Source organism: Megascapheus bottae, chromosome 4, assembly GCF_031878675.1.
Source record: "Megascapheus bottae isolate mThoBot1 chromosome 4, mThoBot2.hap1, whole genome shotgun sequence".
Classification (NCBI taxonomy): Eukaryota; Metazoa; Chordata; class Mammalia; order Rodentia; family Geomyidae; genus Megascapheus; species Megascapheus bottae.
The window spans coordinates 77,690,808-77,717,485 of record NC_143512.1 but is presented as its reverse complement, the minus strand read 5'-3'; the positions used below and the strand labels follow the sequence as shown (position 1 = coordinate 77,717,485).

General features: G+C 49.2%; 1 protein-coding gene across 1 annotated transcript in view; it reads right to left on the bottom strand.

Moving 5' to 3' along the window:
* Positions 1–1,385: 1,385 nt before the first annotated feature.
* Positions 1,386–26,678, bottom strand: part of Ankh (ANKH inorganic pyrophosphate transport regulator) — a 114,812-nt gene continuing 89,519 nt past the window's right edge. Inside the window, exons 5-12 of the mRNA XM_090332114.1 lie at positions 26,508–26,678; positions 24,332–24,466; positions 22,355–22,447; positions 18,947–19,042; positions 7,551–7,680; positions 4,864–4,987; positions 4,330–4,429; positions 1,386–2,781 (exon numbers count right to left, since the gene is read on the bottom strand). Coding sequence (XP_090188240.1) covers positions 2,671–2,781; positions 4,330–4,429; positions 4,864–4,987; positions 7,551–7,680; positions 18,947–19,042; positions 22,355–22,447; positions 24,332–24,466; positions 26,508–26,678 — 960 coding nt within the window. The 3' untranslated portion in view covers positions 1,386–2,670. The remainder of the gene's footprint in view (positions 2,782–4,329; positions 4,430–4,863; positions 4,988–7,550; positions 7,681–18,946; positions 19,043–22,354; positions 22,448–24,331; positions 24,467–26,507) is intronic.

The following is a 26,678-nucleotide window of genomic DNA, read 5'->3' as shown; positions in this document are numbered from 1 at the left end:
TGCAGACAAGGGGCCTTCCCTGCCCCACCAAAAGAACCAGTGCATGAGCAGTTCCTCTGCTGTGCAAGTCCCTCATGGCCTGCTCTGAGTCCTGCCCTGGCAGCCCTCGCCTTTCCTGACTAGCAGGCCCCGTCTGGTGGTTCAGTCCCTTGGCATCTTGCACAGGTACTCCTTGGGCCCAGATACCTGGAAGTAGGCAGAACCATGGCAACTGCATTTCTAATGATTTCTTGTGTTCCTCAGAAGAAATGCCTGAGTGCTTGTTCAGAGAAATCCTCACTTGACATCAGCTGTGCTTCGGGTGGCCCAAACTATTTTGTCATCAGGCTAAAAACCTGCCTTATGCCTTTTTAGACTATATTGTCATCAACTCGAACACAATCACCCTGGGTCTTTCCAAATACATCAGCTGAATGACCTGTCCCCAAAGAAATGTGTTGTGGAGGAGTTTCTTGGTCTGGCAAAGTGCAAAGACTGCCCCTAGTGATGAAAACGGGGAAGAAGGGCCTCTGCGCCAGGGATGGAGATGCGAAGGAGCCGGCACGTGCAGGTGCAGGTGCAGGTGCTGGTGCAGGTGCTGAACACAGCCTTGCAGAATCACAGCGCCATAGCTGAGGTCCTGGAGTCCTGACTCCCCCACACGTGCTCTCCTTTCTCTCTCTCCACAGCAGCACCAGAGCTAGACTCACACAGTCTAAAGCTACTAAGAGTCACTCATTGGATTAAGATGGAAAGGATTTTTGTCGTTGCAACTTCATCTTTAAGCTCCACCCCAGAAGCATGAAATAGTCACACACGTTAAAAAATACTGCTGTTTAATTTTCTAGTCACGTAATTTAAAAGAGCCAATACAATAAGACTTCCCTTCCCCCAACTTTTCAACTCTACCTCTGAAACCAGCCGAAAGCAGCTACATGTCTTAATGTTCAGCTCAATAAATGGAGGAACCCTGCTGTAAGGAAGCAGGGGAGGGTCTATTCAGTGGGGAGGGCCTGCTCCAGTGGGGAGGGTCTATTCAGTGGGGAGGACCTGCTCCAGTGGGGAGGGTCTATTCAGTGGGGAGGACCTCCAGGGCACTGGGCCCGCATGGGGACAAGCCAGCCTTGTGCCCTTACAGTCTTTTCTTCATAGGAGAAGCAGGATGGTTACACAGCACTGAAAACAAGAATGTACTTTCTGAGGGATACATTTTGCCCTTCCCATTTCTTCTCATCAGTTTTTGTACCAGTGGACCCACCAAGTCCCTGGTTACCCAGGAAAACTAGTTCCTTGTCATCCGCTGGCCCTTACATTCATAAGCAAATAAGGGGATGACTGTCCAGGTATGGCGGTCAGTCCAGCAGGACTCAAATGCAGGGATTCTGAGCACACAAGCAATCACTGTATCGTATTAGAGATGTTTTATTGAAAATGCGAAAATAGGAAATGTATTATAGCCTAAAATAAATTACATAACATATACAGCATATATTTATATCTTTAAAATATTTGTTTTGTTTAGGTTCTTTCAGTCTAGTTATTTTGACTAAATCAAGAATTTAGTGAACTGTGTCCATAATTTTTAAAGGGAAAAAAAAAACCCGCTTTCCAAAACTTAGAAAAATAGACTGCACTAAATGGATTTCTGATGGAACATTTTGGGAATACCTGGTATAAAATGTCTTGCTTTGTGGTATGAGAGAGGGAAGAACTGGAGTACACTCTGAATTTTCTGTACCGCAGAGTTGTGACTGGGAATGGCAAAAACCAGGTAAGCTACTTCAGGAATTATGAAACGGCACCCTGGCATTAGATGCTAGATTATGACTTAAAGCTTCTGTTCACTGTAAAAACTAAATACAGACTGCTCCACTGAACTCGCTCTAGTGCCATCTTCAGGAAAGGTGAGTGGAAAGAAAGCTTTAGGGGAAGGTCACGTGGAAGGATGTTGACATCCGGAGATGCACTGTGACAACTACCTTAGCTCCCGTGCACACGCGGTGAAGGGCGGCCGCGTATGGACAGCTAGGCCAGGGCCAAGTGAGATGCTATTGTCCATCAGGTCAGCTTGCTGTGCAATGACTGGTACACACACCAGCCCCGCGGATCGCTCCTCTGCTCCTCTGGGAGAACTGTGTTTGGGGGCCGAGGCCCGTCGCCCCCTCCAGTGTGTGCCTGGCAGGAGCAAAGCATCATGGGCTGTGGCGCCCAACTCTGCACACAGCCATGGTACTGGGAAGTGAGTCAAAGGGGGAAGAGTTTGAACCTGCTGAGTTCTGAGAGGCAAACAGGGTCAGGAGTGATGCCTGCCGGGCCTGGTGGCCTCGGGAGAGGGGTCCGGTGGGGCGATGGCACAGCCACAGTCCTTTGGTTCCAAATGGAGATTGTCCCGGGGAGGAGAAAAAACGTCAACCAGGAGGCAGCCATGTCTTATGGGTTTTCATGAAGCAGGGGGACAGAGTCCATGGATTTGTGTTTACAAAGTAACAGAGCAGACCTTTGTGCACGTCCCCACACCTCAGCGTGAGCATACCCAGTATGCTAGAGGAGGCACACGAAACCTTCCCATCAAGGCCTCTTCATTGCCAAAACAAGAAAATTAGAAGAAAGTGAGCCACACACGATGGAGAGAGGAGACGTCGCGGAGGCAGGGGCTCCAGTGTCCCGGCTGTGCCTGCCGTGTCCTGCGCCTCACTCGTTCTCTCTCATCTCCACGATGTCCGTCACCTCCTCTGTGGGAGGCATGTCTGTCATGGCCGAGTCTTCCCCCTCCGTGGCCGACTCATTCTCCATCTTCTTTTTCTAGATCAAAGAAGACTCATCAAGGGAGGCTGTGGGCAGGGGCAGGCCATGGCTCACCGGGAGCAGGGAGGGTCCTGGGCTCACTGGCTCCCAACCTGGGGGATGCCATCTAGGCTGCACTGTGTGCCATGCCGGCAGGCACCAGGCTGGGGCACTGTCTCACCTCCCTGACACCCCAGCCCTGAGGGCCCCACTCTGGAATGTGTCCCCCTACAGGATGCTCTGGCTCCACTCTCGCCTTCCCCTGCCTCTTTCCTGTCTTACTTTCGGGTGGCCTTCCTGCCACACTGGCTGCTCTTTCAGAAAATGGCCTCCCAGCAGTCAGCGGCATCTCGGCCAGTCTTGGGCTCGATGCAGACCCTGTCTCTCCACTACTTCAGCACCCGACCGACCCACTAATCGCCCCACTGCCGCCCCTTCCACGCTCCCCCACCCCAGTCCTCTCACCTGCCCACGTTTTCACTGGGACTCACACGAGCACTGCTCGTGTGTCCTGCATCCTCTCTCCCCTAGCACAGATGCAGTGTGCAGAGCTGGTAACCACGCCCTCCTCTAATCTTCACTGGTTCTATTTGTCAGACAAAACCCTGACCTTGCTTGGATCTAAATCTACCCATTGCCACCGAACACCTGGCTTCCATGGCTGGGGAATTCCAGGAGTTGAGGGAGTAGCAAGGCCCCCCCGGGAGCTGGCCTCCCCATGGTCAGCTACCACACTCCACCTCCCCGGACCATTCACTCTTCAGGCTCTGGTTGATTCTCGTTCTTGCACAGGCCGTGAGACCCTCTGGGGAAGTCACTAGCTCCCTCTCCTTCAATGAACTCAACAGACAATTTGGGTCTCTCCTGCCCCAGACATCAGCATAGGCAACTCCTGGATTCTTTGTGCCGCCTGGCTCTGTCTTCCCCAGCTCATTGGAAGCAACATGTTGGCCCTTGCTCTTTCTGCCTCTGGTCTGCCACAAGGTGAGTCACTGGCTCCACTGTCGTCCTCTTGACCTTCTACCTTGCCTCACTACACCCGGACCTAGCAGCCATGGAGAGAAACATCTGAAACTGTGACCTGATAAATCTTCACTCCCTTATGTTAATTTCTCCAGTAGTATGTCACAGTGACTGTCTAGTACTGCGGTCAAGTACCACTGGCTCAGGCCTATAATTCTAGCCCCTCAGGAAGCTTAAATTTGAGGATCGTGACCCAAGATCAGCCTGGACAGAAAAGTAGGAAACTAAGTAACCAGCAAAAAGCATGGTTGGAAAATGGCTTAAGTGGTAGGGCACCAGCTGAGGCAAGAAAGTTGAGAAAATATAAGGCCCTGAGTTCAAACCCCTAGTACTGGCGCAAAACAAAAGTTATTAAAAGCTGACTGAGGGTGAAGGGATGGTGGACTGGGAGATTGTCATAAAGCCTGGCACTGTGGCCAGGGTGGGTAGTACAGGTCCTTAAAGGGCAGGATAAAGGCAAGAGAGCTCTACCACTTTCCTGGGACACATGTGCCTTGAACCTGGGTCTTCTGAGGCCTAGAAGGAGACATGCCGCCATCTCACCTGTTTCCGGTAGACATAGCATGCTGCGATGGCGACCATGGTGGATTCTCCCACGAATCCTGCGAGGAGGGAGCCCACGCCCAGGGTGGCTCCATGCACCCTGGGGATGAGAACACACAGGCATTTGGTCTGTTGAAGCCCAGTGGAGGGATGATGCAGTCCTCTGCTCAAACCCAGGGACGGAGCAGACTACAGAGGGGCAGGAACAGCCTTCTCCACACACTGTTCAGCCTAGTTCTGAGCTACTTTCCTTCCAGCTCCAATATAGCAGAGACTCCTGGGCCCCAGTCTCAGATCAGCTCTGCTGACCAGCTACTGTCCCCTCACTCAAGACGGGGAGTCTTCTGAGGCTACTTCCTGTTGGTTATCACCCAGTTACCCTGCTATGCCACAGGAACGGCATCTTACTGGTCTCCACCTCTGGATTTCTGACTCTAACATGCTGGGGGGCTTCACCTCCAAGTACAGAATCCTCTGTATGGGGCATTTAAGGGCAGGAGGGGCCCTGGCCGCCCCACCTGCTCTGCCACATACCCCAGGTAGGGCAGGACCACCAGGCTGGTGATGAGGACGATGATCCTCAGGACAGAGCTGGGAGCCAGGACGAAGGTCTTCTTCAGTGTCATTAGCCAGCCGGTGAGGTGGGCCCTCACTGTGACTGCAGAGAGAGGAAAACCCATTAGCCAAGCCTTGCTGCAACCTGCTTCCGAAGCCTCCGGCTTGACTGGGGCCTTGTCACCGTCCTACAGTTCTGACCCTTGCTGCTGGGTTTGCCTGCTGTCAGCCATGGACGCACACAGGCTTCTGATCCCTGCAGGTCCTGTGTCTACACGGCAAGGCACAGCAGGTACCCGCTCCCATTATAGTAGCCCTGCCACCTAGCCAGCTCTGTCCACTCTCTAGAAGAGGGAGCCCAAGGGAAAGGGGCAACTCTAATACTGGTGAGCAGAAGTGACCAGATGCTGTCACCCTCCCACCATCTAAGGAATGAGAGGCAAGGGAAAAGGAGAACTGCTCCCCACTTCCCATTGTGACTGACCAGCCTCGGCTGTTCCCTGTTCTCCTCCCCTGCATGGCACTGTCACTCAGATGCCATTCTGCTGTTTCATAAGCCCCCTGCATGTTTCCTGCACGCTGCCCCTCCAGATCTGCACTCTCCTTGGAGTGTGCAAGTGCACAGACATGGACGCTGCTGCTCTGCACAAGGACCTTTGTCCTTGACGGTCTAGAGTCTATCTTAAGCTGGAAGGGTCTTGGAGGGCCCAGGCCTCATCCTGAGCAGCAGCAGCAGCAGCTGCACATGCTGCTGAGGACCTGCTGGCTCCTGACCAACATCTCATTTCCAGGGCGCTGTCTGCTAGGGGGGACCTGCAGTTGCTGCCGTGCTAGGGCCTTGTGCGGACTGGACACCTTTTCCACCACTGCTCTGCGTCCCTGCCCTGCTGTCTTCTTGATCTAGGGTGACCTCCCTCCCCCAGAGGGAGACACATTGTACTGAGAAGCCTCATTTTCACGTAGACATACACAGAGCCACTTAACTTTGGCCAAATCATACAGTAATGTGGTCATCCCAATTCAACAGATTGCAGAGTCTGTCTGGAAGCCCGCTGTCTCACAGGCAGGAAGTGGGGTTGAGAGGAGATTAAAGGTAAAGCACACATCCAGAGTTAGTGGGTGCCCGTGGGGCTCTCCAGACTCTCCTGCCCTTCCTTGAGTAACCCCTTAAGAAGTACACCACCTGCTGGCATTTCCAGTTGTAGCTTCCTCTGGGTGTCATCAACTTTCTTTTTCTTTTGCCAGTCCTGGGCTTGAGCGCAGGGCCTGAGCACTGTCCTTGGGCTTTCTCAAGGCTAGAGCTCTACCACTTGAGCCTCAGCACCACTTCCAGCTTTTTTCTATGTATGTGGTACCGAGGAATCGAACCCGGGTCTTCGTGCATGCTAGGCAAGCACTCTACCACTAGGCCAAACTCCCAGCCCTGTCATCAACTTTCTAAGGCTTGGCTTAGAAACACTGCAAGTTATGAAGACCAGGGCCTCATCTGACTCCATTTCTTCCACACTTTGTCATCCAGAAGATGACATCCACAAGACTTAAGGATTGGTGCCTGAGTGGGTGCCACTTGTCCCCTACTTTGGGGACAACATGGGGTGACACGTGTGCATTGGCTCTGCTCTAAACTGGCCGCAGAGCTTATATCTTAACTTGTTTTTATAGAACTTGGCTTCTAAGCTTATTGATTTGGGTGTTTTGTTTATCATTTTGGGGCAATTAATTTTTCTTTCCTCTTTCTTTTTTTCTTTTGTTGGGATTGAACCTAGAGTCTCATGATCTAATGCTAAGATACATAGCCAGTCTTGGCAATTTATTTTTGACTACTGACATGTGCTTGGTATAGAGTTTCAAAGAGAAAAAGGAAATGCAGAACAAAGGTCTTTGCTGCAATTTTGAGTTTCAGGCCCCTCTCCTGCCTCCCATCGGTAACCACTGTGAGCCAGTGTGGTACATTTCTCTTAGAAACAGAATATAGATGTGTGTGCACTCACCACCCCAAATCACAATCCAGATTCATAAATATATACACATATATATGTAAACATATGTATACTGAATATAATGGCTGTGTTGTATGGTTTTTATATAATGGTTGCATACTAATCAACTTGTTTTTTTCTTCTAATCTACAATGCCCTCCTTTTTGTACAGAACACCTCATACTATTACATTAGCATTGTAATTTGTACATTAGCTGTGTTTTCACGATGGCATTTCTCTTTCTGGCCATGTGCTATCTGGTCTCTCCTTTGTCACTGGATCTTTCTTTTCTCCCAAAGTGTCTTTTCCTTGTACATTTTGTACACTCTATTTTCTCTTTCCTCTTTCACTTCACTTTTAAAATGATCACACTATAAGACTGGCTTCTGGGCATTCAATCCTACGAATATAATTCATGTGGCACCACTATTAAGACGGATGGCATCTATGACCACCCAACTCCATTCTAGACCTTGTTGGGTTTACAACCCAACCTTAAAAACTTAATTGTGCTTATCTGATTCAGTTTTTAGAATTTTCAAACCATTGGCTAATGCCTTTGTGTCTTTGTAACTCAGGGTAAAATTTTACTGTTTCTTGGCTGATGTGCTCAAGAGATTCAAAGGAATACGCTGGGTACGAGGATGAGCAGGAAGAGGAACGCACCGATCTCTGCCCTTCCTTACCTGGGACGGGGAAGAAGGAGAAGATACGCAGAGGAACAACGCACAGTTCCGCAAAGGCGAAGTCCACGCCAATGATGTCTATCAAGATCTTCTCAGAGACATTGGGGGTCCAGAACATCACAAAGCAGAGCTGGAGAGAAACAATAACCACGCTTGTGAGAAAAGCGCGAGGACGAGGGAAATGAGACAGGTACCCAGTGGAGTTCTGGACGCCTGGGTGCCTGGCACACCCTGGCCACAGCTGTATACTCTGCCTTGCTCTCACCTGGCACAGGAAGCTACAATTGCCTCAAGGGGCTGCATCACGGCACATCCACGATGGGTCTGGTGTCAGTGTGTATACAATGCGTAGTCAATGTTCTTGTTAAGGCTTAGCTAGGATCCCACACAACTCAGGCAGTACTGGGTGGACATGCATGGCAATACAACTTGTATAGCCTTTACAAAATTATAGAAACTCACTTGAAAGCCTGTGGATGGTTCAGAACCACATGGAATCAACAAACAGGGCGAGAAAGGAAACTACCAGTCTTTAGAATCATTTTCAGTAGTGACCAGCTCTAAATGCTCGCATTTGCACTACTCATCAAGGGCTCATTAATGATGGCCTACAAGTGTGGGACTCTGGAAAGCAGATGGGGGAAAATTAAGAAAAGGGAACCCCAAACTGACAGGAGAATGGGGAGTTCTTCCCACTTCCCTCTCCCCGTCAGACCAGGGTGTGGGGTGAAGGTGGGTCTGGAGCAGGTGGCTGGACTGCTGTCAGCAATCCTCACATTTCCCTACATACAGCTGCAACAACATCTCCCCACTCAGCTTAGTCTCTAGATAAGGCAGAACCATGTCTGGTCTCGCCAAGAACAGGGCTATGGCATAGAAAATGTCCTTGACATTCTACTCGGCATCCATGATTCAGGACACTAAATAAATTCTCCAGGTATGAGACTAAGAGTAATCTATCCATCCAGGAGGGAAAACCTAAAGTGCCTGAAGGTCCAGATACTTCTCTGATCCCCGACCCCTGTGCTGACAGCTCCCAAGAAGCATGGCAGGTTGCCACGTCTGAAAACAGTTCCTCACTGGAGAGACAGGAAACCCGATGTGTCTGAATGCTTGCCAAAGGTGTCACACAAAGAAGGAAGGTGAGAGTAAATCAGTGTGAAGCACACGACAAGGGAACATGCTAAGACAATGATTAAGTTCAGGCCAAACTAAAGGTGAATAAGAAAGGAAGGGTTTGGGAACTTGCCCATAATCCATCGGAAGCATGTACTGAGGCATGAGTTTAGCTGAAGGAAGCATCTCTGGGGGCGGGGGCCCACAGACAGGGACTGTCCTGTCCTGGAATGGAGAGCCAAGGGGAGAGTTTAACAATTCCCGTTGATCTGACTTTGAAATTCGGTACTGATTTTAAACCCATGAATTAAAAAAATGTAATCGCAGAATGTTGGGCTATGATGTTCAAAACGTATCAGTTCATCGAAGATTTATGTCTCCTCACTAAAAAGCAAGTGATTTGTCTCTCAGATAAAAGTGAACAGATTCTAAAATGAACTGAAAACAGAACACTGAGATTTTTTAGCATCAGACATCTTTTATACGCTTCGGGTGAATTAAGTTTTGTGGAATTTAAGTATGACATCATGTGGAACAACACGTCAGGGAAGTTTACCATAGATACGTTTCACATTAGAGAGGTGATAGGCTTTTCCCGTGTCTCTTCAGCATCTAGAAGCCTGGCTCACTGGTTTTTAAACATGGCAGAAGCGCTAGCATTTAATCCTGCTTGCTGCCAAGACTGCCATCCCATTCTGACACCAAGGGAAAAATACTCCCTTAGACCCAGTGAGGTGAAGCCTAGCACTTGATTACTGGAGTCCCCACAAGTGTCTCACCTTACCCCACTGCTGAGCTGCTGACCTAAAACTACAGCCCAGGTATGGCAGCAGTGTCACGTGACAGTTCTGAAACACTGCTGAGCACAGGCTGGACCACGCCCCTGTCCCATGGCACCTCACCAGCTTGGCTCTGTGGTATTCCCAGTATTCCCATGGCAGGGGAGCTGTAAAGGTGAGAAAGCACTGTTCTGAAAGGAGCTGGGCTTTCCAACCTGCACAGCGAGCCCTGTCATGTGTTTCTAGTGGTTAGAATGAGGCACGGAGGAATATTTTGTAAGCTTTCAGGAGAGTCATTAACAGGCTTTATTTTGCAGCCAGGGATAATCGGAATGTAAGATAATGCCTCCAAGTTGTGTTGTAATCTCTCTGGGCTTTGCAAAAATCATTGAAAAGGGGCCTCTAAATTTCAGCAAATGAAGGAAAAGGAGGGGGTAATTGCACATCAGAGAGAGCGATGACCCCAGCATGCATCCTCAGCAAACTAGCCAGCTCGTTCCTCCCTGGGCTCTCTCCACACAGGGAAGGCTCGCCTGGAGAGCTCTGACTATCTTGTATCTTGTTGGACTGATCGGCTATCGTGCAGAGGAGTCTAGTCTACCACATAGTGGTAGTTGGTTTGTCCACGTCACGTGACACATTTCCATCGCAATCAACTAATCTGTGCAGACAACCATGTTTCTGGCCCTGAATACAACGACGATGTCCAGCTGATGCGTCTTTCACAGGCGCTTCCTAGGACAGCAGCTCCATTTCTAAGGTTGCACACTGACGAGGCACTAGCAGATCGGGGTTTCTCTCTGCTATCTACCTGTGCCAGGTGTACCGTCATCAATGTCACATGCCATGGGCTGCTTCTGCAGGCTTCTCAACCACACTTAGGGCTTTAGATAGGATTTTCTAGAGCATCAAAACTGAAAGCTAGTGGTCCAGTCTGGGGCTTGAACAATCTATGGCTGGTAACTCAAGGGAAGGAACGCAACATTTATCAAAGTTTACTTTTCCCTTCGTGAGGCCAATGAAGTCTTTGCCATGCAAGAAGCTCTTCAACAAGGCTATTTTTGCATTGTCCAGAGGGGGCACGTACAACTCAGAATCAGGTACAGTGTTTGTTATAGCTTTAGTCTCTCTCTGTAGGTCAGCTTTCCCTCAGCAAATAAACATCCTAGCCAAAGAACCAAACCTCATTCAGAAAACCCAAAGCTTCAGAAATGTCCCCAGCACACGGTGCTTCAGGAAAAGTGTTTTCCTAGCATCTAGAGCAGTGTCCCCTGGGACAAGCCCTCTTGGCTACCACACATGCTGTGTTCTTCAAATATTTACAGAGCCCAGTGACTTTTCCAAATGAGATGAGAACCTAATAACCCGGTGAGAGGAGCAAGGCTTGTTCCCAGCTGCTGCACTGGGCTTTCAGTGCAGAGTTTGCTGTCAATATTATCTTTTTATGAAGCAGCCTTCAAAAGAGAATAAGCCAACCACACGCCCTGATCATGGCGTTTCTATTTATTCTCCAATGACAGAACCAGAGAAATGACTCACTGAGAAGATGCAAGATAACCCGCCTGCAATCTCTATTCAACACAAGAGGACAGGCCAAGAAAACACAGGCCATCACCCCACCCCACAAAGCTCTCAATGATCAAAGCTGGAACCATCTGAGTAAAATATACATATGACTAAGTAAATGAAGTAAATATCCAGAAGGGAAGTGAGAAATGACTCAACTAGGAAGTATGTGAAAAGACCAGAAAGGGTAAGGGCCCAGTGCACAACAAAGGCAGGGGTGGGGTGAGTGGGGGGGTTCTGGAGGCCCACTCTACCCCCACCCCAGCCTTGTTGCCGTCCTCACAGGTCCTTCCCAAGACCCTTCCACCACTGCTGATGCCGTTCAACACATACAGAAGCCCAACTTCTGGAGATATGCAGGGAAGGGAGAGGCAGGAGCAAGGCTGGCTTGACTGTGAGAAGCAGCGAGTTCCCATCCTGTGTGGCAGCCGTTCTCCTGACAGGCTCTGTTGGCCAGAGAGAGGGCGATGGGAGAGGAACCCTTCCCTGCGGTATCCCTGGGGGAAGGAGAGCTCATGCAACCGAGTCTAGTCCCAAAGGGTGGACATTTCTCATGTCGTGCCAGGCTGGCCAACGCTTTAGTAGGCTGTACAAAACAGTCAGGTGCCTTTGTTACTGAAACAGCGTAGTTTTCTAGGCTAGAAAACTCAAGCACAGGAAACATTTTTAAATGTTTTCCTTATATTCCTCACCTGGCTTGTTGCTATCCATAGTTAGTGTTCCACATCCATTTTGAATAATTCCATAAGGGAACCAGTGTTGAAGCATAACCATGGTAAAATAAAATGGAAAGCGCTGAGTGCTGGTGGTTCTGTCTACCTAGATGCTCCTACCTATTTGGGAGGCGAGACTGGGGTGATTGCAATTAGAGGAGGAGCTCGGGTGGAAGTGTTTGTGAGGCTCCTTCTCGGCTGAGGTGCTGTGGTTTGTTCCTGTCATGCCAGCTGCAGTGGGAAGCCTCAACGAGACACAGTCCAACTGCACACCAGGACACTTTACCCCAAATATAACCAGCACAAAAGAGCCAGAGGTGTGGCTCAGCAGCAAAACACCAGCTTAGCAAGTGTAAGACCCTGAGTTCAATCTCTAGTGTTACCAAAAAATCACCCTCAAACAAAAACATACTGTTTTTAGATGTGTTTAATAATGCTCCCTTTAAAATTGTCTTTATTTATACTTCATCATGTCAGTTACCCCGTTCCTCTATTTTTTTTTTTTTGAGAATAAGAAAACCAAATTGTTCCTCCTCTGAAGCTTGTCAAGGACATGGTTCACGAGAGCACAAGACTATCCTATCCAAGACTCAGCAAGGTATGAAGTGCTGCTTGGACGAAATAACATGCCTCAAACAGCAGGGGGCGCCACGCACCAAGCCTGCAGAAGATGCTCTGGTCACACAATGCCTGCAGGTTGTACTTGCTGGCTGCTTTCCTAGTCTTCCCTTGTCTGAGAAGTTTCCACCTTCCAACTCTGGTTTAACTTTTCCTTCCCACTGACTGTTATTGGTAAACTTGGAACTTGTTTGAGTGAAGGAAAGTAGAGTTCTGGTTTGGTAAGATAACAAAAAGGATTTTATGATGGATGGATGGATGGATGGTGGAGGTAGCACTGTGACTACAGGGGGTATTTAATTAATGATACAGACAGAAATGGCTAGCATGGTAAATTTCATGTTATATGTATTTCACTAAAGCTTAAAAATAGTTTAAAAAAAACACGTTGCAACTGACGGTACCACATCCATGTTCACTGAGTGATCATTCTCAAAACGCTCATGGGACCTGCCCTCTCTTGACGAGATCCCGAGAAATTCAGTGACCAGCTACCATTGTCCTAATCCCGCCTGAGTCTCCAATCAGCCCCCCTTTGATCTACGAGGTGCTGACTTAAAAAGGCAAATGCTGAATTGGGTGCAGGTGGCTTATGTCTCTCAGCTACTCAGGAGCCCAAGATCTGAGGATCAAGGCTCAAAGCCAGGTAGGGCAAGAAGACTGTGATATTCTTGTCTCTAATCAGCCACCAAAAAGCCAGAAGTAGAAGTGTGGCTCGAGTTGGCCAGTCTTGGGTAAAAAAGTAAGGGTAACATCTAGGCTCTGAGTTCAAGCCCCAGTACAGACACGAAACAAAACAAAACTAAAAAGATATAGCACATGGTGGACTACAGAAGCTTCCTGAGTGAAATGTGAAGAAAGGGAAGAGGCTCCACTGAGAATCTGAGCCAAGAGTTTTCCATAGGCCATTTCACTCAGGACAGCAGCTCGTTCTGAGGTCCTTTGTGATAAGGACACAGTCATGTTGGGGGTGTGGCTTGCTGCAAAAGGGTCTGAGGACCCTGACACCTCACCCTCTCCCTGTGTCAGGATGCCCTAAGGCACCGGAACGTTCCTGCCCACCGGGCCTCGGTTCACTGGTATGAGAAAGTTGTGAACTCTGTTCATTTACCTTGGGTCCTTTTTTCCAGCCCTCATGCACAAGAGAGCCATTTTCCTTGCTGGATAATGGGACAATGGGTGGCAGTCTCCATCTCACGGCGTGGGGGCGGGGCGCTGCACACAGCTGCCTTTGTTCCAAGGAAGGGTCAGCATGGCACGCAGCTGGGCCAGGCCCCAGTGCCACCCAGGACAGCTGTGCCACAGCAGGCTCCAGGGTGAGTGAGTCCTGGGAGGGGAACCTGGGTCATTCTCAAGAACCCCCTTTTAACTGGGGTACCGGGGCCACCTGGACATGAAGGGACAAAGGATTTTAGCCTTTATCACTTCAGACATGGCTGCTTTCTAAGCTGACCATCAAACCGTCACAGGACAAGCTTCGTGAGATGTGGCTCCTGTGAACTGTGAGAGGCAACCGAGAGTGAGGAGTTCCTGGAGTGACCAGCACAGGAGGCAGCCGAAAACATCCAAGAGGAAGCAATGTCAAGACCGGGCATGACAGCATGACAAAAGACACTTGACCAGGGAAACTGAGGCCATGAGAGGAGTGCTGCAGCGAGTCTAGCCTCTGGCTTCTGGGCAGTGTGCTTCTCCAGTGTCCTGAGCGCCTGTGCCGGGAAGAGCCGAAGAGCCGGCAGCCAGCTCCTGGAGATTCAGGCGCTGGGTGTCCCTGCTGCCCCCAGGAGGCAAGGCAGGCAGCAGGCTGGGGGAGGGGGGGAGTTGTTTCTTGTTAGTCTCAGGATGGGCTGCTTGCCTGGAGAGCCACCCACATGCTCCAGCGAGGCCTCCAGCAGGCAGCGAGGCTCAAAGGAGAAGGCAGGCCCAGGGCTGGGGAGATCTCATGCTTGGATTTCCACAGGAAGACTCAAGAAGGGACTTCCTTGGATGGCGGGCCACCATCTCCTCGCCTTGCCATCAGCTCCGACCTCATCCCTCCTAGATAAACTTCCGTAAGACAGGGGACAGCTTTGTCAGATGAGGGCGGCCATGGCGGGAGGCCACTGTCATGAGACTGGCTGACCGTGGCCACTTTAAGTCTCACAGCTCAAAAAGAATGAAAGGAACCATGAAGCAAATGGCGAATAAAGAGTGAGTAGGATCCAGCAGTACCAGAGAACGTAGGAGGAGGCTCAAAGACTCTCAGAATTCCCCTCGTTACAAGCAGAAAAGAGGCCAGGGAGGAGGGGCGCGTGTGAGAAGGCAGCCTGGTGTGCAGGGGTGTGGAGAATGCCAGCCACGCACGAATCACCGGCCTGCCGTCTGGCCTTCTCTTATGGCAGGCCCTGCTGCCAGCTGGGAACTTCTGCCTTCGAAGGGTCCCTGAGCTGACAGAGCTCCATGGAGAATGCTCACGTGGTCTGGGAAGCAAAGGCTTGGCAGGGGCTCGCAGGTGTGGGCACACAGGATGGCACGGCCACCAGGCAGAAGCAGATAGCAACATCTGTGCGGGGCAGATGTGGCTGATGGAGAGCACAACGCCAGGCGCCCCCGTCCAGTGAGGGCGGCGGAGGCCTGAGGAGGTGGTGTGATAAGAAAAAAAATCTAGACTTTATTTTTAAGAACAGATCCTGAAGGAGGACTGGCCGCTGACCTCAGATGACCTGCAGCCCGCCACGCCATCTGATGCCTTCCCTGGGGGCTTGCTTCTGTCCCTGTTCCAACTGCCAACTGCCCCGCAGCCCCCGCCCCACTGTGGAAGCTGAGGTGGAAGCTGAGGGGAGCCACTCGTGAGGAGGCCAGTGGAGGAAGTTTGGGGGCGTGGCGTGGCCCCAGGACTTCACTGTGATCTGACACAGGTGGGAAAAGCACAGCGAGGGCTGCCTTCCACGACCGCCTTCTTGATGGGCCAGTTCACTGAAAATCCATTTGTGCTATTACAATTCGTCACGTTTCCTGATTCCTTACAAATGCATCTTCCTTAAATTCTTCTACAGCTTAGACCAGTTTGGACTAAAGGACCGAGAGCTCCAGGGGCTGTGAGGGTTCCAGCACGTCTGGGGCCTACATTCTCCCCACCTGTACCCCACTTCTGCCCTTCTGCTCCAGCTTCTGTGACAAGCTCTTCTCTCTGGTGCCTGTTCCCTGTCCCTGACCTCCGCATCACTCGGGCTCTCCAGCGTGGAGTCTCTCCCCTCCCTGTTCCTGGCTCTCCCCTCCTGACTTTCTCTACATCACAGGGCAGCAGGGCTGTGTAGGCCCGCTGCACAAAAGTGCCTGTTCGCTCTGCCTGCCAAGAGCCGCCTGGATGGATGCCCGTTTCCACTGTGCACAAAAGGGGTTTGGGGAGCCCCAGTAGCGACCAAGCAAGCCTGTGTTCCACAGAGATTCCTCCCCTACTCCCCACGGACCACAAAAGTGCCCTCCTTCTGGCACCAGTTCTCCAAAGCTCAAGCAACAGAGTGCTTGAGAACACAAAATGCACAGAAAATGCCTCTTGTGCATCACAATGGAACCCTGTCAGCTCTAAGCGTCCAGAGCTGTTGAGACTTCCAGGTAAAGTGATTTGTTATGGACATTAGGAAGTTGTAAGGAAGAAGTCAATCAGGAAATCTGGTAATTTTAGGCTGATTGGGTCTGCGGGCTTCCACCAAGCTGGATGGCATCTAGAAGCAGGATGGTGTGTCACTCTTTGGGAACAACAGTGGCATCAGGAAGGCGCCTGCCATGCTGGTTCATGATTTCCATTTTAATCCCATGGGGAGTCCAGTGGGGACCCTGTTGGGCCTTCTTGGAAGTAAGGTTTCTGGAAGTTTAGCACTGCCAGTTCTTCCCATAAAGCCTACTGAGTTAACCAAGTGCTTTGGGGTAAGATTATGAGTCTAGACCAATTTTTGATGTAGAATAGTCTACATTTAAATTTATAATCTGTCATAGGGAATAAATACATGTGTCATTGAAGCATGCTATAATATCAGTTGTTAAAAGTAACCAAGTGGCCAGAACCTGGTGGCTCACACCTGCAATCCTGGCTGCTCAGGAGGCTGAAATCTGAGGATGGCGGTGTGAAACCAGCCTGGGCTGGCGAGTCCATACTCTTGTCTCTATCTAATCACCAAAAGCCAGATGTGAAGCTGTGGGTCAAGTGGTAGAGCACTAATGAGCAAAAATTTTCAGGGCAGTGACGGGGCTTTGCTTTTAGATTTTCTTTGTGTCATTTTTAATCAAGCCAAGAGGTTGAGCCAAACAACTGAATGACTGTAGGGGAAAGATCTTGTGAGATCTTACAGACTCAAACGCTACAACATTTAATGAGAATCAACGTTTTTCCCTGTCCTTTGGGGACAGTGAAGTTCAATACAGAGGGCTGAGTTCTAGTGCATTATATTATTGGATAGTTGGACAAGAGTCACTTGTGCTGTCCTTTTCTTTTTCTGAAAAAATTACAGGTTTTGAGTAGCTTATTCCAAGTTTCCTTCTAATAAAGGATGCTGGGTCTTTACTTCTAAGGTGAAATTTACCCTTAAAAAATTCTGGGATTAGAATAAGTAAAGAAATAAATCCTGGAAGATGTAAGAATTTTTCCAGATCCTTAGTCATCATTTCAAAATAAACTTGCTGCAGAATAATTTTTTCAGAGGTACAAATGACTGGCCGTGGGCCACGAGCAAGGAGAACTCTGCCGGCAACCCATGCGATCAAGATTTCCATCACCCATAATTCCAGCTGTGGGAGACTTTTCCACCAAGAGAAGAAGCCAGCCTCTGGCAGCTTGGCCCCAACCTGCTGGCTTTCTAGCTGGATGAGGCCCAAGTCAGAACCTGGCTTTGGACTCAACTTCCAACTTACTGTCCTCTAACACAGTGTCCAAAATCTGAGGTCCATTCTTGGAATAGAAACTTCTGTTTTTCTTAAAATACTCCCCCTCCCCCCACTTCTCCTCCTCCTTCTTCTGCAGGTTCAAGGTTGAGTGTTTTGCTAATATTTTAGGGAGCTATGAAAAAACCTGCACACCATAGAAAGGGAAAAGGCCAGCACAGGAATAGGGTCGCCTGGGGTCACTGGTCTGACTCCAACAGTCATATGAGAACGGAAACTCCTCACCAGCAAGGGAGTCTGTGAGTCGGTGACTGACATCCCCATACTGTGAGGGCCCATGGTTGTGTTGGGCGCTGAGAACCAGAGGCCCCTGTTTGAGCATTTGTCTTGAGTTGTCCCTAGGGTACCGAATTCAGGTACTGGAGCAATAAAACTAATGTTCACTTCAGCATGGTATGAGGGCAGGGCTTGATTCTAAAACCACTCACAGGACTTACCAAGCCAGATGGTTCTTAAGATCATGGTAAAGAAAACAGGTATTATGGTGTTGCTCCGTGTGAGCTGACACCTCACGCATTCTCATAACATTGCAAATGAAAATGGGAATTGAATTCTATAGGACTAAATAAGAAATGTATAGTCCCAACAGTAAACTGAAAAACTGAGCTGAGTTCAAAGACTCCCATTTCTTCTCAGCTCCTTCTCCCCTATAATCTTACAAGACAAAGGCCTACTGTGGTCTACCATACAAAGGTGCTTATAAATGTGAGGTGTTTAGCTAACATAAGTCATAAACAACCTTAAAGGATATACCATGTCCCTTGGATAGAAAGCATGCACATAAAGCTGGGCGTGGTGGCTCACATCTTTAATCCTACCTACTCAGGACACTGAGATCTGAGGATCTCGGTTCAAAGCCAGCCCTGGCACTAAAGTCCGTGAGTCTCTTATCTCCATATTAACCACTAGAAACCAGGAAGTGGGGCTGTCGCTTAAAGGGTAGGGTGGTAGCCTTGAGCTGAAGAGCTCAGGGATAACGCCTAGGCCCAGAGTTCAAGCCCCATGACCCACAAAAAAAAAAAGAGCGAGAGAAAAAAAAAAAGAAACAAGCATGCACATGGTATTTTCTATGTTTGAGTTGTCCCCTGGAGCTTAGTAAAGGAAGGATGTGTGTTGCTTATTTACGGCTGTGCACCAGACCCCAGTAGACTGTGGTGGCTCGTGGTCTCCCACAGCTGCATCCTCGGCACACTCCGAGGGCTTGGGTTCCGGAGTGCTCCATGACACAGACAAATAAACGTGTTACATCAGTGTAGTATCATTAGGAAAGGAACTTCAGAGACATGGAAAAAATGCCAGCGACATCTGAGCAAGGGTAGGGATGGTTATAAAGTTGAATTTGTATGCTAAAAATGGTTGATCATTTAGCAAAATGGAAAGGATATTCAAATGAAGGACCCAATGCCTGCTTTCCTGATCTTTTTTTTTTTTTTTTTTTGGCCAGGCCTGGGCTTGAGCTCAGTGCCTGAGCACTGTTCTTGGACTTTCTCAAGGCTAGAGCTCTACCACTTGAGCCTCAGCACCACTTCCGGCTTTTTTCTATGTATATAGTGCCGAGGAATCGAACCCGGGTCTTCATGTATGCTTGGCAAGCACTCTACCACTAGGCCAAACTCCTGGCCCCAGTTTTCCATTCTTTTTAAATGGCGGTTTCCCCTTTCACAACAGCAGAGTAGGGACGGGCTCTTACCGTCAACGACAAGGCCATGCAGACGAAGGTGAACTTCTTGATGTGGGCAGCCGTGACCGTGTTGCTCGTGTTTGCCAGCTTATTGCTGGGGTTATTCTGGGGAAGGAGGATAGCAGTAAGGATCCAGCTTGTCCCCGGCTGACCCCCGCCTGCCCCCCCATCTCAGAGTCTTGTGGGATGTGTCTAAAGTGTGGATGTCAAGTGACAGTCTGAGAAAGGACCGTCATGTTCAGTCATTCTCAGACAGCCGTCATGCTTCTGTACCCGAATGGTAACTGGAGTAAATTCTGGACAGATTCAATCCTTTCTTCTTGCCCTGCCCTTGGCTCCTGGCCTGCTAGCAGCTCCCACAAGACACTGCGCTGGCCACCAGGGCTGCCTCCCCAAAGTGGTGCCCTGCTCAGTCTGGCTCTGCTCATTTTCCCAGCATTACTTCTCTATCTGCAGCTCAAACGGGGATTCCTGAGCTTCCCCAGTGCAGCTGCGCTTTCCTCCTCACTCCTGCTCCATCTCGTGATTCTCAAAATCCTCCTCCCGGCTGAATCTGGGCCATGCCTCTTGTGCTGCAGCTGTCTTTAGGGCAGAGCATGAATCCTGCTGCATCCACCGACTCTCTAGTAGACTATGCACCACTGACAGCAAGCACTGTGTGTCTCATCCACTTCTTTGGCTTTGGAGCACTTAACCAAGAGAAGACCCCCCCAACAGCCCTCGCTGCACTGAATTTAGGGCACACCGTGTAGATAGGGCGGCATCCTCTCTCACGTTACCAATCTGAGGTTTGTTGAAGTTTCCCAGGAGAGCTCATGCCTTCCCCATCACAACCAACACGAGTCCTGAAGCCAACAAAATCCTTAGGGAACTCCTATCTCATTAGGGAACAAGTCCCAGAGCTAATAAAGAAAAATAATCATGACACCTGGCTCCACATGCGGCCTACCGGAAGCCACACAAGGATCCTGGGATTCTTTTAGAAAGTGCAGCATCTTTCCTTCACTGTGGAGGCTAAGTTAACTCCCAGACCCTGATCCTCATACATACTAGCAGGGAACTTGGACAGACTGCATTCTTTAACTCTCTAAAACAGGTGTGCTTTTCTGAATGACTGCTACTATAGCAAAGATCAAAGCTCACTATGCTGGTCTGTCTTCACGAATCTCAAAAAGAGTGGCACCTGGGACAATCAGGATGGGGAGAGAATCAGTGCCCCACAAACACACTCTGCCCTCGCTAACACAGTATAAAAAGCAAGCATTTTCCCAGCATGGCAGAAATGAACTTGCATGTGTCATGAGATGAAGACAGATATTTCATTTTGCTTATCTGATCTCTTGAGAACGTTCTCTTTTATAGATGACAATCAAACTTTAGAGATTTTGCACTAGTGGAAACTTTCTCTGGTTACTAGAACAACCATAAGATTATGAGAATGTTGTTTTTTTTTTTGTCTTGTTGGTTGTGAACTCTGGGCTTAGGCCAGAGCTGTCCCTGAGCTCTTTAGCATAAGCCTCCTGCCCTACTCCTTGACCCACAGTGCCACTTTCAATTTTCTGGTTCTTAATTGAAGATAAGAGTCTCACAGAGTTTTCAGTACCCTGGCTGGCTTTGAACTTCAGTCTTCAGATTTCAGTCTGCTGAGTAGCTAGGATTATAGGTATGAGCCACCATGCCCAGTGAGAGAAATTTTAACTGTCTTCTGGAAGCCATAATGAAGCTAAGGACTTTTGTGGTCAAGATGATAAATTCTGGACACCTGCACAGAGGTGTCTAGAACGCTAGAAACGAGATGGCATTTCCATAAATAGCGTGGCGTTGCTCAATGGATGGGGTGGAAACAATGGGTGAGCTTTCAGAAGGAAAAGAGTCCAAGCAACTTGAGTTTCAGGCCAGAGGTACGCTCATTAAAGAATTTTTGTCATGGCTCTAACCTCTATAATGAAGTTAAAGCAATGTTTTCTTTGGGTGTTTCCACTGAAGGCAGACACTGTGGCATTGTTAAGTCTTGTTATTTCAAGGTGGTCAAAGCCAATTTCAGATAAGACTTTTCTGGCTAGGGGTGCTACCTGCTCTGGACCCCAACTTGCCATTATATAATCCCATTCTCCAGAGCTTGAAGGATAAGGTAGCAAGCAGACTCACTTTTCTAGGATTTACCTCTACCTGCACGTTTCTAGAAATGAAAGCAGTTGTGATTTTACCCACACAGCTGGCTCACCTCTTCTGCTGGGGTCTCAGGCAATTGAATTGTAGGAGTTCAGGGGGACAGCAGCTGCAAACCTATCTGAAGAGATGCTTTGCAAGCTAAAGTGGCATCAATGTCTGAAGCAGGTGGCAGGAGGCTTTGAGATCGGGCAAAAGTCCACACCCTGCCAGCGGCCAGAGCACAGCCCAGCTCAGCTCACACTAGGTGCCGGCAGGGATCCCTGCTGTATGGAGCCAATGAGTATCAGTCTTTGTGGATGAGTGCATGTGCACAGGATATGGAGGAAGAGGATGGGAATCCAGAAGGAGGAGCAGCGGGGAGGGTGGTGGTGGGGAAGAAGTGCAGGAATGGAGGAGAGGGCACAGCGTGTGTGCTCACACGAGCACACACGAGTACACAGGAGCGGAGGAGAGAAGGTGGATGAATAGTGGGTGGTTTCTCCAGACTGGACTACCGTGCCCACTTCATTATTGTCTGAGATACCTGGGAGTTGCCTTAAGCTCAGGATTTGAGGGAGGAGGGAAGGGGAAGCCAAGATGTTCATTCAGCTGGTCTTGACCCCTCCTAGAAGCTCACGCCCAGTTTAAGGGGGCTGGTGTGTTCGTGTGTGTGTGTTTGTGAGAGAGAGAGAGAGAGAGAGAGAGAGAGAGAGAGAGAGAGAGAGAGAGAGAGAGAGAGAGAGAGAGAGAGAGAGAGAGAGAACACAGACAGAGACAGACAGAAACACAGACAGACACAACAGACACAGACAGAGACAGACAGAGAGAGACAGAGAGGTGCTCATGAGGCCTGCGGCTGGCCCTTGCTTCTGTGGCTGCTCAGGGCTCTTACACCCTGTGAGAAGCCACAGTGAGAGGTATGTGTTGAGGAGCAGGAAGAAGGGGGACCAGTGTTAGCCAGATTCAAGCCCAGCCTGTCTGTTCTGCCACACCTGGCCCCAAGCTGCCTCGCCTCACTTCACAGGCTCTTGCTGGGAGAAGAGAGAAGCAGTACCCGATGTGGCTCTGGGCCGCTGGGATAGAGACCCAAAGCAAAACAACAGCTAGTCATGGCACCAGTGGCAGTTATCCCACAACACCCCAATGCCAAGGTAACCTTACAAAAGGAGGCGAGCCCCGCAAACAGCAGTGTTCCTCTGAGACCCCTGTCTATCAAAAGACTATTTTAGAAAACATGTTTCCAACACCATACCATGCGGGTCTCACCTTGTCAAAAGCAGGATAGACAGCCCGGATTTCTGTCAGCCAGCCGTATGGCATGTGACCCACGGGGTATGTGGCTGTCAGAATGGCCACCGCCTGCAAGAGGGAGAGTGGGCAGAATTAGTGTAGGCACCGGCACGGTCTCCCCGCAGCTGCAGGGCTTGGGACAGGCTAGCAGCAGCTCCCTGGTCAGTCACAGAATGGCTGAGAACAGAGAGGCAGGTGACAAGTGAGAAGCAGAGCCCTGGGTGTAGAGGCTAAGAATTGATCCCAGCCATTTCAAATTCCAATATAAACCCACCTGAGCCCCCTCCCCTGCAGGTTCTTGAGCCTGCTTCTCTTGGATGCGAGCATCTCCGCTCCGCGCATTCCTCTCTACCTCTGTTCCAGCCTAGCCACTGTGTGTGCTACTCATTTTGCAACTCAACTCATTCCAGACTGCTAGTCAGTGTGACTCAATTAAAAATTTTAACTAATAAAAAATAATAAAGAATCCGTAGACAAAAAGTACTTGGTGAGTTTCCATGAAAACGAGCGCTTTTCTTTCCTTATGGGGAAGAATAGGAGAAAAATGAAAATATATCTAAGCTATATTCTGGCAGAGTTCAACTTGTTTATTCTCAAATGAAGAAGAGGGGCAGGCTTCACTGATTTTAATGTCCAGCAGTTTTAGAACCTAAGGCCAGTCCCAGTATGTGGCAAGACCAGGGTGGAGTGGGGTGGGGTGGCGTGATGGGACAGAAAAGAACTCTGTGGTTGAGTTGCACCTAGCTGCAAGCCTTCCCCTCATCATCTCCCAGCCACATGAGAGAGAACCCCTCTGGGAGCTTCTCTTGCTTCCAGTACAACAGTGATGTCTCACAGGCTGATGGGGAGTAAGTGAAAAGGACGTAAAAACTGATCCACCTGTAGACATCCCATAAATACTGGGTCTGTATGACACATGCTGTTTTCTATGCATTACTGTTCATTTAAAAATGGCTCCAACACAAATTAGTCCTTTGTTTGTTATGAGGGGAAGATGGAAGTCCAACAGAGAGGTGATGGAAGTCCCATTCTTTATTACTGGGAAACTATTTGAACAGAAAAGGCTACTGTATTACAGAAGCCGCCCAAGATGGCATCTATGATGGGAAAACAAAATCTAGAAACACATGGAGGCCAGAGAAAGCATTCTGCTTTGGGTTTACAGGCTTCTCTTGCCCAGCCAATCAGAGCTCCTCCCAGGACATGGAAACTGGCAAATGCCCTGGGCTGGGGAGCTGCTGACAGCCCAGTCAAGAACAGTTCCTTTGCAAAAAGTGGGGGGCCCTAATGAGGAGCCACCAGACATCCTGAAGGATGGCCGGAGCCAGAAGCAGAATTATTTCTCCAGAAGGCCGTGGAGGCGGACACCAGTGAAGTCATTCTATTTGTCCATACTCAACTTGAAAGAGGGAATGAATGAGTCAACTTTTACTTTGGAGTAGTTGCCAGTTTCCAGAACCATTCTGGGAGCTGGAAGGGAGTAAATAAAGGAGACCCTCATTTGGAGGAAGTCAGATTGCCAAAGAGCCTGAGGTCCCAGTGGGTGGGTGGCTTGTGTAGGAGGTGGGGCCGTGCACGTGAACAGGGCTGGGACAGAACACAGGCACAGGCCCTGTTTCCTCAGGGTACTGTCACTCTTATTCCCACATCACAGGGCCCATAGTTATCACCACACCACCACCCAAGAGGCCTCTGGAGACCAAAACCATGGAGAAATGGAAGGCCCTTCAGTTCCTCAAGAGGTAAATGAGAGGACAGAGTAGATGTTATTTTCCATAATCATAGACATCTAAAGCTACCTGATTACTAGTCACTGAATGGGATCCTATGGCTTGTATGGTTGGGCCATATAATTCAGTACTGCAGAGTTACTCGAGCACTTGAGATACACTGAAGATGAATCTGAATCCCTCTCCTGCCCAAGGACCCCGCCGCCCTCCAAATGTGCCCTACCTCTGTAGCCGCAGAGCTGCCACCCAGGTCCCGAGAGACAAAGAGGTTGACGATCGGCCGGCTAATTCTCTGCGTGGCGAGAATCAGTGCCAAAGGCCACCAGAAACTCAGCATCTTTCTTATGGTCGCATCTCCCTGCGTTAAGAAATGGAGATCAAACTTCAATGAGCTCCCTCTATCAACTACCAAAAAACCCCACTCAAATCCAAGCTTTTTTTTTTTTTTAATGCCAATCATGATTCACTATACTTAACAGCAATTTAGGGAAAAGCCTCGTAGGCATGCTAAGTTGAATTAAAATAAAAAGAAATTAGAAATTAATTCAGACAGCCGAGAAGCTACGGTGAAATCAAAGCACACGAGGCGTCCTAATCAGCCTCACCTTATTTTTCCAAATTGGATTCAGTCTCTAGCCAATGTGGAACCCAAGGCCTTTGTTTATGTCACCACAGTGACTGGCTGGAAGCCATGTCAGTAGGAGGTAACGCTCAGAAGTTCAAAACTATTATTATCTATGTTGGAATCAGTGGATGTACATAAAGGTGATTATCTTGGCCCTGTGTAAACTGACTAGTGGTTTTTACTTCCAAAGCTGACATAGAAGCCACCTCCACTGTGCAGAAGCACAGGCAAAATAAAAGCATGGTAGAGAAAAGCCATGTCTAAGGACTCTGTAGCCAAAGTGGGTCCTGTCCTTAAAGGCCTGCCTTTCATGATACAGTTTTGGTTTTGATTCTTTTTTTTTTTTTTTTTTTTTTTTTGCCAGTCCTGGGCTTGAGCTCAGGGCCTGAGCACTGTCCTTGGACTTTCTCAAGGCTAGAGCTTTACCACTTGAGCCTCAGCACCACTTCCGGCTTTTTTCTATGTATGTGGTACCGAGGAATTGAACCCGGGTCTTCATGCCTGCTAGGCAAGCACTTTAACCACTAGGCCAAACTCCCGGCCCCTTGGTTTTGATTCTTTACGAGGATGAGAGCTGTGTCATGGAAGCATCCTGGGCCACTTCTCTAGCCCTTATGTGGTGGTGGGATGTTGAGAGACGGATTGCTCCCGTCAAGACTACTTTGATGTGGTTAGCCTAGTGGTGGAAGGAAGTAGGGTGAGTTTATTGATAGCCCGACCTCAGATGCAGGTAAGTGGTCAATATAATCACTGTTTTGACACAATGGAAGCAATGTGTGGTCCAGGAGGAGGTTAAGGGATAGAGGGTGGTGATTTACTCAGATATATTTATACTCAAGCACATCTGTCATATAGCCAGGTGGAAGGAAGCCCAGTGATGCCTAATAACTACCTATGAGTAGGCAAAAGTTACACACGCATAAATCAGAAACAGCTTAGACTTAGGATGTGCAGAATGGCCACTTGTGGGGAGCTATGTATCCGCATTTGCATCTTAAATTTAACTTTTAAGGCTTCTTGGGCCACATTCCTGTGCTCCTCCCCACAGTCTGGGGGGGTTTTAGGTTCTCAGTAAAGTGCATGTCTAATTGCTGCTTCCCCTTGGTCTGATCTGCATGTGGGGTGTATCTGAGTTCCTATCTCACAGACTGTATCTGGAAATTTTCTGTCACCCCGCTTATTATACTTAATGCTCTGCTTGAGCCTTAAGAAGTAGGTACATGAATCAAAGATTGGGTTTAGCCAGCGCAGAAAGTATAGGCGAAACCTAGATCCTTGCTATAAAGTTAAAAAATAAGTAAGTTTCAAAAGAGTCAGTGGATCTGAAAATTTCCTTGATTTTACAGTAACATGATAGAGAATTACTGTGCTTGGTCATCTTATATGCCAATGAGGAGGCTAGCTCGAGGCCGCTAAGATCAGATCAGTGGGAGAAAGTGAGGGATAAGAAATGTACTCATTACCTTACTTGTGGGATTGTAAACCCTCTGTACAGCATTGTCTAGTGTTCTCTCGTTCTCCACTGCCTTTTCTGTGGATGGTACCTAGCTCTTGGCCATTGTTACGTTCTCATTTCACATGGAACTGGAATACGACCTTATGCTACCCAGTCATGGAGGAAGTGTGGTGGAGTTGGTAAAGACAGAACCCGGGGGGCTGTGGACCAGGACATGGTCCTGCGGCACAGACGGAAGGGTGGCTGGGCAGGGCCAACACATGGTCCACACATGTATGCAACCGACAAGTCAGCACAGTCACGTGGAGAAAGGCGTACCCCCAGCTCTGGTCCGCTTCTGTCGGGGATGATGTCGTGGATGTTCCTGTAGTAGCCCAGGCACAGGGTGGTGCAGCGCACGAGTGCGCCCATGTACAGGGACAGGATGGGGATGAGCAGCGGCTCACGGCACTCCAGGTGACTGTGAAGCAAAATGGCCACGAAGACAAC